We start from the raw sequence: 12,956 nt of genomic DNA on the forward strand, positions 1-12,956 counted from the left end.
GGTGCTCAACTGCTGGCTGGAGTCAACCCGCCATACTTATTTATTTACTGAGTTACAAGGTGTATGCTACCACAGCACAAGGGGATGAAAAAGAGAAAGGCCAATACATTTCTTCTAAAGGTCATAACCGTTTTACGATTTTTTTTTCCTACAATCTTCTCTGCCATTCAACAGTCTCCAGGTGTCTGAAGTTAAAACAACCATTCCACTTCAGTTACAAAATTACCTGCTCCACAATAGATGCCAGCCTCCCAAGGGCCAAGCCACACTCATCTCCTCGAGTCACAACAGCGCTACCCAGCTTCACTACAATCCGCTTTGCATGCTTCAGCTCACTGCGGTGTGCAAATGATTTGCCGTGTGCACGGCTGAGTGGCATGGTGATAAATGGGATGTTGCTCCAATAACGGATGGATTCATTCCTTAATCTTTGATTATGGTGAGGGATATCTGCAGTTAAAGAAAGAAGAAGAAAAAAACAGTTTTAAGTGTTTCATTCAGACTTCTGAGTCCCTTAAGTCATGTAACATTTCCTCCCTTTCCAAGGCTATACCACAATACACACTTCTCAGTGACTGGGAATGAGAAGCCATCTTTGAAGTCACTGAAATAAAGTGAGAATGAATAATTTCTGAGCAGCGCTAACTTTCGCTAAGGTATATAAAGCAATATCCCATGTGTTAGAGCTTTGACTCTGGGCATCTAGAAAAGCGAACTGAAGGACACTGTAAAAGAGCCCATACAGCTCACAACAAAAATAAACGTGGTAGCTTTAAAAACGCTCTCCTTTGCCATGCTTCATTAGATACAGCTAGAGTTTTCCTCTACTGCAGAAAGCTAGAAAAGAAAAGAAATACACCTCTTACAGTCTGTAAGTCAGACACTTTCTCACATTGCACAGCTGGGGGCAGCAGAAGGGGGATGAGGGACGTAAGAACTGCTAGTCACCTTTCCACAGGATAAACAGGCATTGGAGGGAGCAGAAACGGTCACAGCACTACTGGGGTAAGATACAACAAGTGCAAGGCTTGCGCCTCATTTAAGACAACGTGCAAGGGAATATTTCTCAGCAAAATCTGTGTTTTCAAAAAGCTGTCCAAGGACTGTAAGACAAACCAGTCTACTATCATCAGCACAGCACATTAGGCAGAATAGTGACTGTTAAGGTACAAATCACAAGCAACAGTCTGGATACTTTCTAATTGACAAAGATGTTGACCCCCACACACAAAGTCCCAAGGTAAGCTGAAGGCATGAAAGCAGATGGGAAGCACTTCCAATATACTTTGTAAAAAGTTTTGCAGAGCCAGTGAATTGTGTCTGAAGAGGGAGTGGTACAGATAAGATTATCTGCAAAGTGTGTGTAAAGGCATAAGGAGGAGTACGATAAGCAACATTAGTTTAAAAATATTTTTTATGACATTGCCTTATTCTCCATCTATTCTTTTGCACAATACTGTTCAGAAACTGCATTAAACCAGTTCAACTGTTAGACAGTCTCAAATATTGTTACAGTAAAAAAAAAAAGCAAGAATATTTCTGACATTATTACAAAAAAAAAAAATGGTCCCAGAGTATAGCATAAATAGCCAAAAGTGCATCCTAGTCAAAAGATGGCACACATTCAGTCCTAAGCAATATCTGAAGATGTAGAGGCTTTTTTTGGTAAACAGTAAACTGAATCCTATGCCATGATCAGAGTTCATCTGATTTTATTTATTTGTTTGGTCTCTTTAATTTTGGTATTCTATAATAAAAAATAGATCCAATCATAATGTCAAGTGAGTATTCTGGATGTTACTTCTGCTGGAGTAAGACAGGAATTAACACAGTGCTACAGAAAAGAGAAACCTGGCATTTAACAATGTTTTAAATAATAAACCTATTTTGTTCATTGTTCATTCATTTTTTGTACACAAAAAAGAAGCTTAAATAAATAATCCTGAGGGCTACGCCAACATGCCACATTTTTATATGAAGTAGAAAACAGAATTTGGAGATTAATTTCATTTGCCACTCATTTTCAGCAAGGAATAGTTGTGAACGTAAATAAAGACTGTACTATATATATATGGAAGAATAGGTAAAAGAGTCCAATTTAACTATTCTTTCAGTATTATACATTACTATGTAGCATTTGTCTATCCCACACGGTATGACCAGAAAGTAAAAACAATTTAAGTGTTTTCGGTTTTCTCAGCAAGAGCTCCAAGGTTTAGAAGCTTAAAAGAAGGCAGCTGTTGAGGGATAACCAGTATTTGAAGATAAATCACATTTTTCAGAGAGGCAAGGAGAAAGGCAATGGTTCTGGAATGAGCAGAAGATTTCATTCATCTTTCATTAAGTCCTAATTGCTAACCTGGCTCTATCACTGTGTCAACCCGCTTTTAAAATTTATTTTACGCTACAGTGAGATGTGAAATCAGCTCTAATGTTATATATGCAAAACATTTCTGATGATGTAAATCCACTAATTTGTTTCATATGCAATTAGGGAGAAATTGATATAGCCACCCTGTCAACATTTTGGACAAAACGGTTTCTAAGCATTCTGTTTTTTCACATCCAGTACCTTATCTACCATTTCAGTTCCTTAAAAAAAGGGAAAACAAGTGAGACTTAAGTATGTGGCACTGCAGATCCTTTCGTGTAACCTGCGTGAGGCTTGTTTCCCAGGAGTAAAGATGCAGAATTTCAAAATACACACAAGCTGAACAGGATCACAACAGAAATATTGGAGAACAAAGGAAACCTGTGATAAATTCTCAATTCAGCCTTAGAATGCAACTGATGAAGTAACTAGAGTTGCTCCAATACCGAATACTGACTATTGTCAATGATAAGGAATAGTTTTCACAACATTAACTATGACTAGTTTACTGACTTTGGAAAATGTGGTATATTTAGAGATGCTACAAACGCGGAAGCCAACAGAGCTATATCTCGAAAAAAAAAAAAAAAAAAAAAAGGATTTTTCATGATTTAATAATCCATATGAATATGCACAAAAGAGAACTGTTAACCCAATGAGAAATGAAAATCTTGCATGCATTGGTAACAAACAGTTAACATTTTTATTCCATAATATTCCAGATTCTGTCTTGATCTAGTAGAGTCAATCTATCCCTGCCTTCACTCTTTAGTTGTTTAGAGGTCTGAAATAGAGAATGGTCCTCTCAAGTCAGATTTTCATAACAGAACAGGGAACAACAATAAACATGTCATATTCCTAACCACTATCTACAGGGCACTTACGTATTTATACTCAGGTTTCCTGCAAGCATGTTTCTACTTTTACCTAACCCAAAGAAATTTTAGCTTTACACCTTGCAATACCTGCCTTATTCAAGACATCTGCAGACTGAAAATGTAGATGGGGAGCAGGTATCATCAGACCACGTTTTCTATGAACATATCAGGTTATTTTAAAATATTTTTATATTTTAAAATAACAGAAACGCTTTTACAATGGGATTCTTTGCTTGAAATATGTCAGAATGAGAAATACAACCTCTGAAGACACTAGCTCCATAATAGTCAGTTAAGGAAGAAAGTAACAGTAAGAGAGTACAGCTTCACTTGCAGCTCACTCCAGAGGTTGTAAGTTTTGAATTATGTTAATGAGGTGATTTAACTTCCAACACAGAAAAAGCATAGACACGCCCAGACACATACTGACTAACATTATTAGAAACGTGTGCTTTCTCTCATACATACAGAAACGGGAAATGGCTGCGATGGCATGTGGTGGTAACACAAAGCACCATCCAGGGGAACGGACAAGAGGGCTCAGAGCAGCTCGACACAACATTTTGAGATGCCTTCTGCAAATCAAGGATATCTGTAAGTTAAAAGGAAGGGTGGGGGAGAAGGAAACTGGTTAAATATCAGTGAATTTCCATCTGTATTTCTCTCCTCCCCAACCAACCCACCCCCACAGAACTCTTCTTTGTCCTGTACAGTCTTAATGCAATTTCCCTGTGCAAGAGACAGCCCATTCTCCTCAGTCTCATACTGTGACTTAGAAGATCTGAAGGCTCCTGTTCCTTACCTGCTGGCAGAAGATTATTATTAAAGATGAAGGACAAAACAGAGTTCCCCAAGAAGGTAATAGACTATTAGTGAATGTACCTACAATGGAGAAAAGTTATAACTTTGTCCATGAAGAAGCCTGGAGGAAAAAAACTGAAGACAAGTTGGATCATCTGTACACCTCACAAGAGAGCATCTACTCAGAGCATATAATTCTCATGAATCACAGACCTCTTCAGTGTAGAAGATATGCTGGTTCATTTTTCACTGATCACTACCAAATGGCAAGATATTAACCCCGATTACAAGTAAGGACACCAATTTCCAAGGTATTTGGCATTAGTTTACCTTGACTGAACTTTTAAGTTCTCAAGATACTTATAACCCTAAAGCCACTGGAGGGAGTACCCAGTAAGTGAGGGATACACAATAAGCAGTTCCCTATTACAGGTCTAAGTTGAAGTAATGCACCTAGTATCACAAAGGAAACAACGGTAATGAATATGAATCCAGTTATCCTGGATTGTGCCTTAGCCATGAAACCTCTCCTTCCCCTTTTATGAAATTTTGCTTCCTTCACTTGCTTTCAATCCATCCCTCTGCACCACTGGACCAGACAGGGCAAACAACATTGCACAAGCTGTGGCAGGGGGAAGGTACTGAAGAGAAGACAGAGAGAGCTCATAGCAACTATATCAGAAAACTGCTGTTACACTTACCTTGACAAATACAGTGCCTGGCAGTTCTGGCCTACACATACCTGAACACTATGAACACTTGAAGTTGCTTAATTACCCTGTGTCAGTTTATCGGTACTATGCTTCATTACAATCCTTACCAAAGTATACACCTCTACATAAGACAAGGCATGCACCAGCAGGTAATGATTCTTCTGTTTTGGCTAGTAAAGATCAGACAGCATGGCATTTTAACTACATTAACCTTTCATGCCTCTCCAGTTCTGTATTTCACCTGAAATGGCAGCCTTGACCACTGGAAGGATGAGGCAGACAAAGGACTCAGAGCAGATGACAGAGCTGAGCAAGTAGTCAAAGACTCCTTCTCATAACAGGGCAAATTTAAAGGAGGTGGTGAAGGGTACCAACCAGACATTCCCTGCTTGAACCCTCCAGAGGTCCTCTGTCACTTACCAGATAGTTCAGGCATGTGCCTCTGGGAGGTACAATTTCCACTGTCCAAATATCTGTCTGTTTGACCCTCCTACCTGGAAGTTCACCCTGCCATCCAGTGTCAGCCATTGTCTTCCCAGTAGGCTCTTAGTTTCGCCGATAGAGGATGCTCATAGTCCAACAGCTCCTGAAAACCCGGACTGGCAAAGGGCAGCTCTTTTATCCACCACTAAACCGCGTCCCAAAGCACCACTAGACATCTCTGAAACACCTCCGGGGATGGCCACTCCAGCACCTCCCTGGGCAGCCCATTCCAATGCCCGACCATCCCTTCTGTGAAGAAATTCTTACCAATATCTGACCTAAACCTTCCCAGCACAACTTGAGGCCATTTTCCGTGTCCTATCATTTGTCAGCTGAGAAAAGAGACCAACACCCACCTCTCTACAACCTCCTTTCAGGGTAGGAGGGTCTCCCCTTAGCCTCCTTTTTTCCAGACTAAACACCCCCAGTTCCCTGAGGTTGCAGAACTACTCCTTTCTCTCCCCACACTGAGTCAGGGATTTAGAATTTATTTCAATGTTCACTTTCCATTCCAGCATCATTTACAGTATTTCCATACCAGGATTGTTTCCAATGTTCAGTAAGAAACAACAACAACAAAAAGCTAAAAAGTTAAAAATAAAACCAAAAAAAAAAAAACATCCCACACCACTACCTCAAAAATTCTGCCTTAGACGGTGGGGGGGTCCAATAAAAAGAAATGCAAAATGCATAATTTAGGTACAAAGCTCTAGCATTAACTTTAAATCTTTTTGTCATTGCTAAGAAAACCTAATCTCACCAAACTAGTCTCCAAAACAGTCTTTTAAAAATACCACTATCATCATACCTTCAAGCCAAGAAAAGTTATCCTTATATTATCTCTCATAGATAGCATTACTATTGGCTAGTTTTTATGAAATTAGTAATTTCTAAGGAGCTATTAAGTAGCCCAATACATTTGGATTCTGTTCCAGATCAGTGTAAAGAGACTTAAGTCACCTTCCCTGGAAATCTGAAGTGGAATGGAGGTCTCAAATCCTAAAATTGGTGCCTTTAACAACAACAATCTATGACACTGGATTTTTTTTTTCAGTCTGTTAGCTAAAAGTCCATGGGATGTCCACACCCATTTAATGCAAGTAGGTAAAGTAAGTTTAAATAAACTTTTCACAGTTTTATATATAAAGGCCCATATCTCAATTAAGTGTTCAGGACATTCCACATATGAAAAAAAAAAAAGAAAAAGAAACCATTTTCCTATAGAAAGAGTTATCCTGTACTACACTTAAGCAACAAAGCAGATGTAAATCAAGTTCCCAGGAAAAAACACACGATTTTAATGAAGCAATTCTTTACCATAACACAAGAAAAAGTCCTCTGTAACATTTGGGGCTTTTTGTTATGTAAACAACTCTGTTAATTCACAAAGTAAAACTTTTGTAAAAAAAAAAAAAAAAAAAAATCTGCATCTCTTAGTCTAACTCAAAACCAAGAAACCCTCCTAGAGGGAAGCCATTTCAGGAGAACGAACTAAAATAAAGAAAAGCTTCAAATAAAGTGTCTTTAGAACAGTTCACAAATAGCTCTGACCAGAACTCTACACACATAAAATTTATACACAGAGTTTATAGAAGTTTATACACAGAGAGGACACATATCATGCAATTCTTTTCTACCAAGAATCCATTCCAGCCGGACAGTGTGGTCACGACAGTCTGTAACCATTGCCACGTACAGATGAATAAAAACCTGTCATGACCTGCAAAATCTGCTCTAATACTTTCAGCCTGAAGTACCGCAGAAGATAATGTCCACACAATTTCAGTATTGCTCCGTTTTGTTCTATCTCATATATAAACAGGCTAAGCAACACAGACAGCATTGTACAGCAACAGCACTGGAGACGGGACTAGAACCTCCAGCAGCCTGCCTGGAGAGAGGGCAAGCTAAGGAATGGAGCGATTCACACTACAGGCAAGCAGCAGATCCTGCTCAAGCACAGGCAGGATTTTAGCTTATCAAAACACAACAGCAGGCAAATTACTTGCTGCACAGTTATCAGTGACACCTACAGGTGCCAGCCCTTGTCTAAACACTTAGATCCACCTGGATCACCATACCTGTCCCCTGCTGCCAAAGCCGTGACACACCGCCCAGGAGAAGCAGCAGCCGCAGGGTGCCAGGAGGCAGACAAGACCAGGCTCCACGCAGGCTGCGGAAGGCAGAGGCGGCCGGCCTGGCGCAGCCAATCCCCGGCAGCACGAGCCACATCAGCGCGGCACCGACAGGCTGAAGGCCGGCCGCCAGCTGACGTAACCTCCGCGACTGCGGCTTCATCCCTCCCAGCAAACGTGCACACCTTCCCATCCCGCTGTCCCAGCAGATGATGTAATTCTACTCCACGTTGCAGCACAAAATCCAGGGCTTTACAGTTACAGCATTAACAACTGTTTTCTGTCTAGTCCCAGACCAGTCCAGACAGCCCTACCCATGGCACAGGCTGCCCAGGCAACTCCCCATCCAGCTTCCCTTGACCTCAGTTCTCCCTGTTCTCAGATGTTTGCACTCTGATGCAGACAGGAGATGAAAGGGTCTATGTAGCCAAACGTTTGAGAGTGGATTCACCTCCTTCAGCCCCTACCTTCTTTGTTTTCTCCACTGTGTCCCAAGCCTCTTCACTAGGGCAAGAGTGCTGGCTTTGCTCTTCATTTACCTCCCACGCCCTATTTGCATTCATTTCTGAATTAACGGAGAAAGCACTTGTCGCCACATTTCGCAAAAAACATAAATGCTACAGTTTCTCATCTTCAAAGGCATTACAAAATTCACAGAAGTTCTTCAGTTCAAATCAGATACTGCTTATACTTGCCTCCTGTCTGCACTTATTTTACCACCGTCGTATTCCTATTTTCCTACTGCAGTAAACAAATTCCACCAGCACTAATTCTCATGTTGTTACAAGACAGTAAGTGGTGGGGGTTTCCCTGTCTTTGTATTTAGTTGTTTGTTTTGTTTGTCTGTTTAAATTCTCAGCACATCATCCTCTAGAATCAGGAAACAAACTCACCTGAAGGTCTCACATCCATGGAGAAAATTTCAAAGAGTGAACAATACTCAAGGGATGGGGAAGCTCACAACAACCTCCATGTCTCAAGAATTTATAGAAGACCAAACTCACAATTAGCTGACATTAAGATTTCACTGTCTCTATGGAAAGGAAAAGAAACTCCCCCCCCCCAATAAATATATGGACACCACTTTGTTAGAAGGCTATCTGAAGATTTCCACTTTGCTAGAAGAGGAATTTGTTTTCATCATAGCACACATAAGCCCTGCTTCGCCTTCTCCCCACTACAGTTATTAGCAAAGGTAAAGAATCCTGACATGTACAAATGTAGAATACAGACAGCACCAGAATGATGGTGACTCAGACACAAGAGAAGAGGCAGAACAGCAATTAGAGAGGCCAATGTATCATAGCATAACATAGAAAAAAAATTAGCTGCTAAGCCTTCAATTTGATTTTTAAACACATAACAAGAAACAGGAATGCCCTTATTTTAGATTGATCTGGCCACATTTTAGCACACGCAACTCCTTTGAACTGTGCTTCTAAATAAAAAGCAACAGGTTCCCCTCAACGCCTTCAGCTACTGAAGAGCTGCTTTTGCTCTTCACACACTGAAATAAAGGAAGAATTGGTATGGTATTGGTTTGGTAATTTCCTTTACCAAACAAAACTGAGTGCTTTTACAGAAGGATGCTTGTTAACAGCAAAGAATCCTAGATTTCCTGCCTGATGAGCGGTAATTTACTTCAGTGTACAGCAAACGCATAAGGAAGTCAGCAATGAAAAACTGGTTTCAGATAGTTAAGGGTAGTGAACACTGAGAAATCTCAAGAAGAGTTCCATCTTCAAAAAAAAAAGGCCAAAGAACCATCCTGGCGGTGGTAACAGTATGCGTAGGCCGGCATGCTACAGTCCACCTTCAGTCCTAGGTACAATTGCTACAATTATAGGTAGGTATATCTCTAAGCAAAAGGTTTGCATTTTTCTCTAATTAAACAAAAACAAACAAACAAAAACAAGAAAGAGTAGGTGTTTTAATCCAGGTTACTAGATTACTACACGAAGACACAGGTAAATTCAATCAAGTGCTAGTCATCACTAAGAAACCTAGAGACAGGGTCAGTTAGCATCTTTCAATTATTTCCCTCATCACCACTCTACTCTTGCCTGGATCAAATCTGGCTACTTTCCTCTAAAACCTGTTCTCAACACCAAACAGTGAAACACCAGATTCCACCTGCTGTTAAAGATAAAGACAACAGAGCTAACATCTCAGTCCTGTATCAGTTTCCCTACGGCCATCAAATCATCAAATCAAGGCTGTACAAGCGTCAAAAGTCATTCAGGAAAGCAACAGAGACGGAATAAAGATTTTATAATAGCTCTGGCTAATATACTGACACCAGTGTCCTAAACGACAAGATGAAAATTCAGTACCTGGACACACATTCATATTCAGGAGTAAATGTAGCCAGAGAAACAGAAGGATATAAAGAAAATAAATTTGAAAAATATAAACTGAAGTCTACAGTCTTGTTCAATATTCCAGGACAAAGACTGACATCTACATTTAGTACCCTACCAGCTCCTCCAGTACGTATTATAGAAGCATTAGATGCAGTTTTTCTCCCTTCTAAATTATTTATTCATACCCTCTGTATCCAAGGCCCCATTGATGAACCTGTTTACCAACTGCCTTACAGCAGTCTTTAAGCCAGAAAACCATACCATCCTGAGAAGAAAGACAGGGAAAAATCACCAGCTGTATGATTTATTTATAGGTCCTTGTCCTGTCACTTCTCCATGAAGAGTAGCACTTAAAACAGCATTTATCAGTATCCTGATGGCATTCCCTCCAGTTCCTTATTTTACAGCCTTTACCTACCTCTCCTTTTTTATTCTCTGTCCTCACAATGATGTGTTTACCTATTCTTTTGTGGTTGGGGAGAATAAAGAAGGCGTTTGGTTTCTACCAAGGATAAGCCAACACCCAATCCTAATGGGGAACAACTTACCCCCAAAAAATCAGTATGACAGCAGTTTCCATCAAATGCCCAAATAAAGTACATGGGTGTGACAAGAAAACAATTAAAACTCCCTAAACACACCCCTGGTCTCCACCTTTGTGTGACTAGGGCTATCCACCTTCTCCACACCACTTAGTATCTTACAGACTTGCAACGCGCACCTTTTCATTCCTGCATGTGAATTGTGGCTGCAATGCTCAAGTTGCTCCTAAACAGTTCTGTCACCAGAACTGTCAGTTTTGCCAACCCTCCTGCTCAAAGCTACAGCTCCCATCCCACTCCTTAAACCAGCGTTCAGCTTTATCACTAATGTTCTGGTCAGAGACCAACCAACCTACCTGACTACACAATCACATGAGCAGTAGCACCAGCAGGAGAGAAACACAGCAATTCCTGAGACGGCACTGCCACTAATAAAACTGTTTACGATGCTCTTGCTGGTCTTAAACAAAAGCTATTTCATACCTGTGATCACATGCACTGCTTTTCCTTGACCTCCCCCACTAACCTCAAAAGAGTACAGCATGTTAGCCAGAGAAAAGAGCCCAGAACAGCACATGATACTCAAAGTTGGACGGAGCATGGATTTATAGTGGCATGATATATATGGTCATGATACATCAAATGATATATCAAATGATATAAATGAATATATCAAATGATATATTCATTTTGCACTTCATTCCTTACCTGGTAATTTCTAACATTCTATTTGCTTTTTGACTGCCACTAACACCTTGAACTGATGTTTCAGAGTAGTATCCACAGTGACTGTCAGCTGTTTTCTTCCCTGGACACTGTAGAAAATTGTGAAAATACCATCGCTTTCATATTCCTACCAATACAACAGCAAGAAGAGCACCTGAAAACTTACCTGAAAAAGCCTGAGAGAAGATCACTGTTACTTTCAACAACCCTGACAAAGAGTAGTTTAGAAGAGGAAAGCAGTATAGCACACAAGCTAATAAATCCATACAGAACTTAAAGGAAAAAACATTCACCAACACAAACACAGCAAAGGTAACGTGCTTTCTAAAGCGCCTAAATATAAATACTTTACTACAAAACAGAAAGAAGAAAACATTAACCCTTTATAAGGTGCTTTTCAGTGTTATCAACAGCAAATCTGACAGAAAGAAGGCAGACACTTTGAAGTACCCAGTGTTTTTAAGGGTATAGAGGCAACACAGGTACAAACATTTAAGGAAGCATTTTAGTTATTTTTCATTTCAGAAAATAAAACTGTCCTTGACTTCATAGCGCAGAGACAGCTGCTAAGGGTTTTGTGAAATCTGTGTAAGTTTTGGTCATCGAGTCTCCTTTATCTGCAGTTTTATTACTTCTTTCAGAGAGCTATCAGGTTTCTTCTTACAAAAACTGATCCTGTGAAGAAATGCTATGCAACCAACACAGGCTTATCACCAAGCGTTAAGACAAAACCTAGGTAAGAACTCATACGTCTCACGCAAGTGTCAAGGGAGTTTAAATGTTTTCTTTGGGCATGGAGAAATCTTCTCTGTAGGCATAAGAGACGGGCAAAGAAAGAGAAAGCCTCGAGGTGCTACAGCTCTGCTTTTGCAAAATTCCAGAAGAACGAAGTCAGTACAGTTCTTATTGATTAGTCTACTGCTTGCAGAGATCCAAACAGCAGTTCCACTCTGCCAACGACTCCACGTAGCAGCAATGCTCTGTGGCCATCAAGAAAATTTAAAACAAAGCCTACACACTTGTCTCAAGAAAACCTGAGACCGGAAGGATGGGGCGCCTCCAGACGTGGGCAGCACATCGCACACCCCACGGGGCGTACCTCTACCGCCGCAAGGCTTGGCTCACTGCTCTCCCGGGAGCCCTCGCTGCTCCGCAGCGAGCCACGGCAGCGGAGCCTGACCCCAAGCCGCAGGCGGGGACCGGGCAGGGGCCGCTCCGGCCCACTGCCGAGCGCGTCCCAGCGCCGGCCGCACGGCCGCCGGGTCCCCGCCGCGCCCAAGCGCAGCCGGCGCGGCCACACGCCCCGCCCCGCCCCGCCCCGCGCCTCTCCTCCAGCGGCACGGCGGCCGCGGGCCTTGCCCAGGCAGCTCCTCCGGCTCCGGCACCGGCTGCACCTCGCGACCCACCTCGCGACCGCGGCTTCTCGCCGGCAGCGCGGCCGCCGCGGCGAGGAGCGGGCGCCGGGCGGCCCGGCCCGGCCCGCAGCGTGCACCTCGCCTCGCCGCACCGCTTGCGGCCCCGCCAGCCGCCCCCGAGCCCGAGCTCCGCACGCACCTGGCCGGGCTCCTGCCGGCGGCGCTCCGGCAGCGGGGAGGCGTTCGGGCGGGAGGGCGCTCTGCGGAGCGGGCCGGCGGCAGGAGGCGCGCTCCGGGACAGCCGGGGCCGAGCGGGACGGCGGCTGAGCCCAGGCGGCTCCGCCAGCGGCGCTTCCCGCCTCGCTCCGAGCTCGGCCGATCTGCGGCTGCTGCTGAGGGCGGGGGCGGCGCTTCGGCGGAGCGCGGCGGGGCCCCGTCCCCGCACCACCCCCTGGCGCGGCGGCGTCTCCGCCCCGGGCTGCTTCACCCCGCCGGGCCGCAGCTCCCCGTCGGCTGTAGGCGCCCGAAGGTGCGTTCTGGGGACTCCTTGCGCGTTGACCGATTCTTCCCGCTGCAGGCACCGCGCCGC

At 43.0% G+C, this 12,956-nt stretch overlaps 1 protein-coding gene across 8 annotated transcripts in view; it reads right to left on the reverse strand.

Annotated features, from left to right (window-relative positions):
* ALDH18A1 (aldehyde dehydrogenase 18 family member A1) overlaps positions 1-12,776 on the reverse strand; it is a 38,544-nt gene extending 25,768 nt beyond the window's left edge. The window contains exons 1-3 of one of the 8 annotated variants that reach the window (XM_035547913.2): positions 12,567-12,776; positions 3,718-3,841; positions 227-450 (exon numbers count right to left, since the gene is read on the reverse strand). In XM_035547913.2, the coding sequence (XP_035403806.1) occupies positions 227-450; positions 3,718-3,811 (318 nt within the window). In that variant the 5' untranslated portion in view covers positions 3,812-3,841; positions 12,567-12,776. Of the gene's footprint in view, positions 1-226; positions 451-3,717; positions 3,842-7,327; positions 7,517-12,566 lie in introns of those variants that run through there. The other 7 variants (XM_035547919.2, XM_035547918.2, XM_035547922.2 and 4 more) reach the window with 7 other exon arrangements.
* Positions 12,777-12,956: the final 180 nt, after the last annotated feature.

Source organism: Cygnus atratus, chromosome 7 (genome assembly GCF_013377495.2).
Source record: "Cygnus atratus isolate AKBS03 ecotype Queensland, Australia chromosome 7, CAtr_DNAZoo_HiC_assembly, whole genome shotgun sequence".
NCBI classification, from domain to species: domain Eukaryota; kingdom Metazoa; phylum Chordata; class Aves; order Anseriformes; family Anatidae; genus Cygnus; species Cygnus atratus.